Raw genomic sequence first — 9,427 nt, 5'->3', positions numbered from 1 at the left:
GTCATTATTTTGATCCAACTATGGTCACGTCTTAACATTCTGGCAGAGGCAATTATACCCCACACTGCACCATGCTCCCTCTGAACCTCTAGCACTGCTTCAATTGTCCCACCATCTCTCAGGGTACAAGGAAGTCATGCATCAAGACTCTTCTCTGTTCTGGCACCTACTGTATGGGGTGGACTGAACCTCCCCTAGATGTCCAAACAGCTGATTCACTGGCAGTCTTTAAACTACATCCAAAGACCTACCTCTTCATAAAGTACTTATATTTGCACTTTAAAAACATCTGTAGTCTGTGTGCTTTTCTTACTATATTACCTCCAAAAAGAGTTTTTAGACTGGCGGTATTCTTAGTTCGTGACCTAATGAACCTGTATCAGGACGTATTTATTGATAGAGACTTCAAAGCACTCTGGATAAAGGCATCTGCCAAATTCCGTAAATGTAAATGCAATTGGTTATTAGGCAAAAACATTCATACCATCAATCTCACAGGAATGTCTGGACTCTTCTCTGAAAAAATCCATTAAAGCACCAATGCTCTACTACCAAAATTTACGGTGGCCATAGGGGCTTTTCTTTGTATGAAATTGTAATTTATTGCAATCATCCTGTGTCCAAAATGATTTTTCAATCTGACCACAGCACATAATTCCAAATGTAGATCCAATAACGGTCAAGATCAGCTTTTTTGGTTCATTTATTAAAAGCAGTTTAAAACAGCTTTCTATTAAAAAAAATAATAATAATAATAATTACGTCACATTCTCTCTCCTCCATAACAGAAATCAATTTATGCTTTACTCTGAAATCTATTATGAGGAATTTATCTACACATAAATCTAATGCTTGCATTCAAGAAAAACCATTTCAATTCTACTGAAACTGAAAATGTACATGTGTTACCTTATTGTTAAATTGTGTTGAACAAAACTATTTATGTTACATTCTGCTTTAAATTCAGTTCCCTGACATTATGGTGTACATGGTCTATTGGTAAATAAGATGAATATGTGTCACTGTATAACTGAGAGTTTGATTCCAGATGTTAGGACTGTTTTAGTGTGGCACTGATAAATTAATTCCAGAACACAACCATGCTGTTTCATAGGGGAGAGTGGGGTCTGTTGTAACATCTGCCATATTTTGGGAAATCTTAAATTCCAAAATTTTAATTAAAATTTTTATTTTTCTAAAGCACTGGGTTTTAAAAAAATTATTATTATTATTATTTTTACACATGATAGGTACATTTGTCTCATAACTATTACTATTAAACAAATGCAATTTTAATGTTAACAAAGTATATGAAATTAATTCAGGACCAAATAAGGAATAAAAATCTTTAAAATACTTTAATATGGTGTGGGGTCAATTGTTGTCAGTTGACCAATTGTCAATTGCATCTCAGTTCATAACCATCAGACCCATAATTGGGCCTTCCCCAAACCTTTGGGTAGAATTGGCACATTAACTGAGCAGGGCTTTCTTGCCTAACCTCACTAATGCTCTTGTAGCTGAAAGCGCACAAGAGCTACATTCCAAAAATTTAGTGGAAGACCTTCCTTGAAGAACAAGGAGACAGATTCCATGTTAATGGCCATGGCTTTGGAACAGGATGTTCAGCAAGCACATATGGGTGTGATGGTCAAGTGTCCACATACTTTTGGCCATATTGTGCATTTTCATGTTCCATCCATTCATGCATTTTCCATACTGCTTATCCTACATAGGGTCACAGGGAACCTGGAGCCTTGTGCCCAGAGTTCCCATCACTGGGCACAATCTCACACGTTCACACACTACGGAATATTTGGAAACGCCAATCAGCCTACATTGAATCTCTTTGGACTGGGGGAGGAAACCGGCGTACCCAGAGGAAACCCCCGAAACACGGGGAGAACATGCAAACTCTGCGCACACAGGGCAGAGGCAGGATTCGAACCCTCAACCCTGGAGATGCGAGGCAAATGTGCTAACCACTAAGCTTCCATGCCCGCTGTTAAAATGTTCAAACATTTGTTAAAACGTTAATAACACAGATCACACATTCATCCATATGCCAGGGTTTTCCAGGATAGAACCCATTTCTCTTTTGTTACTTTCTTTTTGTACTCTGTAACAACTGACCCACACTGGCAACCATGTTGAAACGTGATATGCTAGCAAATCAGCTTAGCATCCTCAATCATCAAGCATGTTAAAGTCAAATAGATACTTAGCCTATTTTGGTTTAATTTGCATATAAAATGAACACATAATCCAAGCTACCAAGTGGCAGAACAAAAAAGCGTTTTTCCCTTTCATCAAGAGATCGTGAATTCAAATCCTGACAATTCAACAACCATCTGTGGTTGGGAGTATAGAACTGCAATTGGCCATGTATGTCGGAGAGGTCAGTTGGCGAGTTTCTACCAAGAACTCTTCTTCAACCAAGTGTTCAGCTAATCTGTGATGAGCAGATGTTTAAAGAGATGGTTACCTTCACATGTATCAGAGGAAGCACATGCTAACTTTCACTCTCCCTGGTTGGTAGCTGTCATGTCATACAGTAGGTGAGAGCTAGCTAGTGGGTAGGAACTGGCCAAAATGGGAGAAAAGGGGTTAAATTTATTATCATTATTATTATTATTATTATTATTATTATTATTATTATTATTATTGTTGTTGTTGTTGTTGTTGAAAACATTCTCCCGATGAGGACAACAAATTTTGTGTTCAAGTTGATGTTTTTTGCCTATTTTTGCAGACACGCAGAAGATGCTAACAAGCATGTTCAGAGTGAGCGTCACCTTGTTGCTGATTGGAGCAATTGATAGAGCGGACCCCGGTTACAACTGACCCCGCTCTCCCCTAATACTCAGTTCTTATTGTGAACACAATTTATAGACTCTCAGCTTACGTTTCTCTACTTTTTCCTTCCTTTATTTATTTATTTATTTATTTATTTATTTATTTTGTCCCACCAAGACACTCACCTAATCAATCGAACCGAACAGTTACAGACCAGAGCTATGAAACCAAAAACCACCTATTTGAAGTGCAATCTAACAGTTAGGAAAACATTACTATTGACAAACTCGGAGCTGTAGTAGGCGCATGACTTTGACACATCTCAGGTTTGCCTCTGAAGGGTTAACACGGGCTCCAGGCGTTTCTCACGCAGGCAGGTATCCCAGTACCAACCCCAACTTTAGGACAGATGTTTTTTAAAGCCTCTATAATAAACCTCGGAGCCATTCATAACTGTCATGTGCGCGTAACGGTGAGATCCTGTGGTCAGAGGAAATCAGCATCGGCTCCACTCGGTATTACAATAGGGTATAAATACAGGGACCTCAAACGTCCTTCTCTACACGCTTCGATCGATCAGATCTTTCTGCGTTCAGCCGGGTTTTGACTGGAATATTTGGCACCGCTGAATGTGCCGGTGTATTGTTTTGGGGTTGTTGATTTTTTTAAATAACTAAACGCGCGCAAAGATGACAGAAATCCCAGCTCTTCATGTCCCGAAAATAAGTAGCTCCTATAAAACGATGCGTCTCTGGATATGGTTGTTTTTGGCCGGTGAGTTGGTAATGTTACGCGTGAGAGGCATGGCATTGCAGAAAGCTGCGTACTCGCACCCGGGTCTCTGTCCTAACGATGTGAACCCCAACCTGTGGGTGGACGCAATGAGCACCTGCACCCGGGAGTGCGAGTCCGACCAGGTGAGCGCTTCTCCATTCTTTGTTCCATTGTAGAAAATAAAACAACAACAACAACAACAAAAAACTTACAACCGAGGGCTTCCCTTTCAGAAAGGGATCTATGAAAACTTTTAGAAACCTCTGGAACCATTAACCATCCAAAGAACCATTGAAGAACCCAAGAAGTGCAAGAAGCTCTAAAACAATTTCAGTTGAACAGTTTATAGCCTACAAACAGATCCAAACTGCAGACTCACTCTCAGATAAAACTATATATATATATATATACACTTCAAGGGTTCTTTCTGGATAATTAGTTTCCTATCTGGAAACCTCTCAAATAAGAAATCACTCATAGAACCATAGAAGTGTTCCCTCAGAGGGTTCTATGTCTTTTTTCTAATAATATACTTAATTCATTAATAAATGTAATGATGATAGGTACTCTAAATTGTCCCTAAGTGTGAATGTGTATGCATGCGGTGACCTGGATACACTGGTGTCCCATCCTGGGTGTATTCCTGGATTGAACCCAGATCCACCCCAACCCTGACCAGTACTGAAGATGAATGTATTAACTAATAAATGAATAAATGTAACAGAGTTATTGAAATACAATTACTGAAAGTGCATAGAAAGAACATGATAACAACCACAACAATGATTATGATAATAATGGGATAAACAGAATGAAATAAACAAAGAAATATTGCAAAAGTGAATTATTAAAAAACTCAGTGTCTGGTTATGCTCTCTGTTTAGGAATGTGAGACATTTGAAAAGTGCTGCGCAAATGTTTGTGGGAGCAGGAGCTGTGTGGCAGCCCGCTACGTGGATGCGTCAGCGAAGAAGGGAGCTGATGGCATAACCAAAGAGGCAACCTGCGACAAGTTCATGTGCACTCAGCAGGGCTCTGAGTGCCACATCTGGAATGGGCAGCCCACATGCAAGTGCAGAGATCGCTGTGAGAAGGAGCCGCATTTCACCTGTGCTTCTGACGGGATGACCTACTATAACAAGTGCTACATGGATGCTGAAGCTTGCTCCAAAGGTATCTCCCTGTCTGTCGTGACCTGCAGGTCCCACCCTGTAAACACTAGTCCTCTACCTCCAGGAACCACCGCCCTCCCAACGACCACCCTACTGCTCACCACTACATTAAATGTGCAGCCCCCAGTCATAACTGGGAGCCCAATGGAACAGTCTGTGTTTGTGGGCGATACAGCCAGCTTCCTGTGTGAAGTGACTGGCTGGCCAAAACCTGAGATCACCTGGGAGAAGCAACTGGAGGGAAAAGAAAACATTGTTATGAAACCCAATCACGTGCTGGGAAATGTAGTTGTCACTAATATTGGACAGCTCGTGATTTACAGCGCCCAGCTAGAAGATATAGGTGTCTACACCTGCACAGCCACAAACTCAGGTGGTTCTATCCAAGCCCATTTCCCACTCTCTGTCATACAGAGAGACCCAATTGAGAAAGAGAAGCCAAAGAACCTGTCTCCTTTCCCTGCTGAGGAATGCATGAAGGAGCCAGACACTGGTGACTGTGGTGGGCAGAAGCTGAGTTGGTACTATGACAGCAAGAGGAACAGCTGCTTCATATTCACCTACGGTAACTGCAATCAGAACCAGAACCACTTTGACAGCTTTGACTCCTGCATGCTGTCCTGCCAGGCTGAACTGCCTACCCCATGTGGTCTTCCAAGCCTGCAGGGCCCCTGTAAATTCTATAAGCCACGCTGGGCCTACAGCAGCACCCTCAAACAGTGCCAGCCCTTCATTTATGGGGGTTGTGGAGGCAATGACAACAACTTTGAAACAAAAGAGGCATGCGAGGACTTGTGCCCATATCCAAAGAACCACCGCTGCAAGCCATGTAAATCACAACACAAGATCGTGTCCAGTTTTTGCAAGAGTGACTTTGTGATATTGGGCCGCATGACAGAGCTGACAGAAGAGGAAGGCTCGGGCCGGGCGCAGATCAACATCGATGAGATCCTTAAGGATGAGAAGATGGGGCTTAAGTTCCTGCAGAATGAACCCTTGGAGGTGACATTGCAGAACATGGACTGGAACTGCCCGTGTCCCAATGTCACTACCTCGGATGGTCAGATCATCATCATGGGTGATGTGCACAACGGAATGGCCGTGCTCCAGCCAGACAGCTTCGTCAGCCAGTTCAGTGTGCGACGGCTCCGCAGGCTGCGCGAAGTGATCAATAAAAACACATGTGAAATTCTGAAAGAGTTCAGGGAATAGGGCAGTGCTCTTAGCCCAAGATGACTGCTATTCTTTTGAAAATTCAAATGGCCAATGACATTTATCAATGTAAGAACTATGCACAGTGATGTTGGATAAAATGGAGGAACTGTAAAAGTTCCACAATCATATTTTTTGTATTTCTAGTTTTAAATCATTTTCCTTCTTGTACTTATATTTAACTTACTGTACTGTTGATTTAGTTTTCTTTCCTTTTTTTTTTTTTTTTTTTAAATCTGTTTATTATATACAATACTCTTGTATATGAGTAGTGAGTTGTCTAACATCCACAAAATTCCAGGCCAGTTAAGATGTTTGCTTTGACAAGGTTGTATATACAGTATGAGACACAGCTGTTCACCCATGAGACAGTGTCAACTTTCAACGTCTTCATAGGAAACCTGCTAAAATGCCTCTTGGGTTAAAGTGAAAGAACACATTTGTAGGCATAGGAAGCATTAATCAGACCCATCTGCTGGGCCAAATCCCAGCACACACTATTCCCTTACTTCAAAGGAAATTCGTGCCTACCTTATAAATTCAAGGTGGTTCATTCAAGGAATCTGATGAGTAATTTCTTGTCTGATGCTCTATTATTTTATTACTGGAGGTTAATGACATGTCTCAAGAAAACTGTTGTAATATACTGTAGAAAGCACATGGATAAGTTGTATTATATTTACTCTGAAGTTCTGTTTTAAGGCTTGTTAAAGCAGATATATCTGTATTCTATCCTGCTCACATTTCTGTTATGATGAACGTTTGATGTACAGCTAGATATTTTAACAAGGACAATCGTGAAGTGATTTTGTTTTCCATTATTTATTTTAATGTATTTTGTTCCCATCTAACATTATCATTTGGTGTAAGCATGTCCATATTTTTTTTTAATAATTTGGATTCATATTTGTAAAGATGTCAAAATGTCAAAATGTCACTGAATAAATAAATAAGTCTTATTGTCTGACTATCATCATCATTTTTTGCCACAATATGCATTACTGTATTTCAAAACAAATTGCAAGTATGGTGGATATAAAAAAAAAAAAAAAAAAAAATTAAGTCTACACACCCCTGTTAAAATGGTAGGGTTTTCCTGATAAAAATAAATAAATAAATAAATGTAACCAACCAATCAGAATTTTTTCCACCCTCAATGTGAAATTACAACGCATCAAAATGAAGTGAAAAACAATCAGAAACATTTTTAGGGAAAAATAGAAAAAATAAAAAAAAGGTGCAATAACCTAGTTGCATAAGTGTGCACACCCTTTTATAATATGGGATGTGGTTGTGTTCAGAATGAACCAATCACATTCAAACTCATGTTCAAGAGTAATTATCAAACAACTGTCACCAATGAAATTATTCTGATTAACCACAAATAAAGACCAGCTGTTTCGGTAGGATTTTCTTGGCATCTACTTGGTTTCATTTGACTGCTGAGGACATGGTCCACAAAGAGCTGACAAAGCCTATGCAAGGTCTCACTGTCGAAAGGAATCGATCAGGAGAGGGGTACAAAAAAAAATTCCAAAACATTAGCTGTACCATGGATCACCGTCAAGGCCATCATCGTCAAGTGGAGAAAATGGAACACCACAGTGACATGACCAAGAACAGGACATACATCCAAAATTTACAACAGGACAAGACAAAACTTACCAAAGAGGCTGCTAAGAGACCAACAGCAACATTAATAAAGCTGCAGGAATATCTGACAAGTACTGATTACTCTCTGCATGTGACAATAATCTCTCATAATATTCACATATCCGGGCTATGGGGTAGGCTGGATAGATGGAAGCCCTTTCTCTCGAAAAACATCCAACCCAAAAACATTTGGCAAAAAGTATTATGCTCTGATGAGAGCAATTCCAAAAGGTATAATAATTCCATAATTCCAAAAGGTATGTTTGGCACAATAAAAGCACATCAACAAAAGAACATTATACCCATGGTTTAGCATGGTGATGGCAGCATCATGCTATAGGGCTGTTTTTCTTCAGCCAGAAATGCGGGTTTTATCAAGGTCAAGGGAATCTTGAATAGCTACAAACACCAGCTAGAAAAATAGCTTGAAAATGTCTGCCACTATGCTGAAGATAAGATGGAATTTCACTTTTCAGCATGACAATGACCGAAAGCATACATCCAAATCAACAAAGGAATGGCTTAACCAAAAGAAGATCAATATTTTTGAATGACTTAGCCAGAGCCCAGATCTGAATCTGAACTAAAAATCTATGGGTCGACCCGAAGCGGGACGTGAACAGGAGATGCCCTTACAATCTGACAGATCTAGAATGTTTTAGCAAGAATGAGTGGGAAAATATTGCCATGTCAAGATGTTCCATGCTGATCTAACTCTTACACAAATCGACTGAGCGGTGTAACAAAATCAAAAGATGCTTTAACAAAGTATTAGCTTAGGGGGGTGTACACTTATGCAACTAGCTTGTTATAAGTTTTTTTTTTTTAATTTGTCTTTATTTGCCCTAAAAAAAAACACTTTATTTGTATACTTTGCAATTGCAAATTAAATGTGAGAAAAAGATCTGACATGATTTAATCTTAGTGTCATTCTTTTACTTCACAAAAAGCAGCCATTTTAACAGGGGTGTGTAGACTTTTTAATATCCATTGTTAGATGTATTAATTCAAATAAATCTCGAAGTGATTCTAGAAAATGTCTCGATGCCTTAGCCATGTAAATGCCTAGGGAAATGACTAAATAATGACCACTTGACTTTGGTTGCATTTTCGACTATCGTGATATTTTTTGTATCATTTGTTACTTTCTTATATGGTATCAGTCCATAGTGGGGCCCCTTTGCTTAATTCCACCAGATCACCACACATACATCCCAACTGGATGGTCATGCTGGGGAGGCTTAAATAGGGGGAGCTGGGATATGAAGCATGTTTGGATATGAGGTTTGAACATTTGGGAGATCGAACATCCCACCAGCTGGTTTCCGTATAGTTTTCAAGGGTGGGCTTCAAAAGACAGCTACTGCAGGTGGTGGAAAGCAAATCTGTGACCTTGCAGCAAGGAGTGGCAGAAAAGAGAAAACATGGCAAAGCAAGAATTTCATTCTTTCAGATGATGAATTCTAGGTACAAAGAAAGGTTAAAGGAATGCCTTTATCTAGTGCATGCTGTGTGATATTAGGAATAAACAGACCTCCTAATTCCTAGTAAGTAACTGGAAAAATGAGGTCGACTGGGTCAGTACAACATTGTAGAGTTAAACGGACTGGGGAATACCATCATCCAACTAAATACAACATGTTTGCTTCCTATTCTACTTGAAACTCTCCAATATCGTTAAGCTGAAATGATTCATTATACCAACAAATCCTGCTGGCATCATAAAATTAAATTTACAGCCGTCTGTGTGCCTTGCCAGCTCTGCTTTATGGGAGCCAGAAGTACTTCTCTTGTGATCTGCCGAGTGCATGTAAGGTTAT

The 9,427-nt window shown here is 39.7% G+C and overlaps 1 protein-coding gene across 1 annotated transcript; it reads left to right on the top strand.

Moving 5' to 3' along the window:
* The first annotated feature begins 2,684 nt into the window (after positions 1-2,684).
* wfikkn2b (WAP, follistatin/kazal, immunoglobulin, kunitz and netrin domain containing 2b) lies at positions 2,685-6,763 on the top strand. The gene is made up of 2 exons (XM_053640647.1): positions 2,685-3,713; positions 4,455-6,763. The coding sequence occupies exons 1-2, from the start codon at positions 3,486-3,488 to the stop codon at positions 5,952-5,954; spliced, it is 1,728 nt and encodes a 575-aa protein (XP_053496622.1). The 5' UTR covers positions 2,685-3,485; the 3' UTR covers positions 5,955-6,763.
* Positions 6,764-9,427: the final 2,664 nt, after the last annotated feature.

This window comes from Ictalurus furcatus, chromosome 13 (genome assembly GCF_023375685.1).
Source record: "Ictalurus furcatus strain D&B chromosome 13, Billie_1.0, whole genome shotgun sequence".
NCBI classification, from domain to species: domain Eukaryota; kingdom Metazoa; phylum Chordata; class Actinopteri; order Siluriformes; family Ictaluridae; genus Ictalurus; species Ictalurus furcatus.
Note: the sequence above shows the minus strand (reverse complement) of the source record. Positions and strands in the feature narration are given on the sequence as shown.

Coding starts and splice junctions, on each gene's coding strand:
- wfikkn2b (XM_053640647.1), top strand. CDS start 3,486: ATGACAGAAATCCCAGCTCTTCATGTCCCGAAAATAAGTAGCTCCTAT. Junction 3,714..4,454: donor GGGAGTGCGAGTCCGACCAG/GTGAGCGCTTCT, acceptor CTCTCTGTTTAG/GAATGTGAGACATTTGAAAA.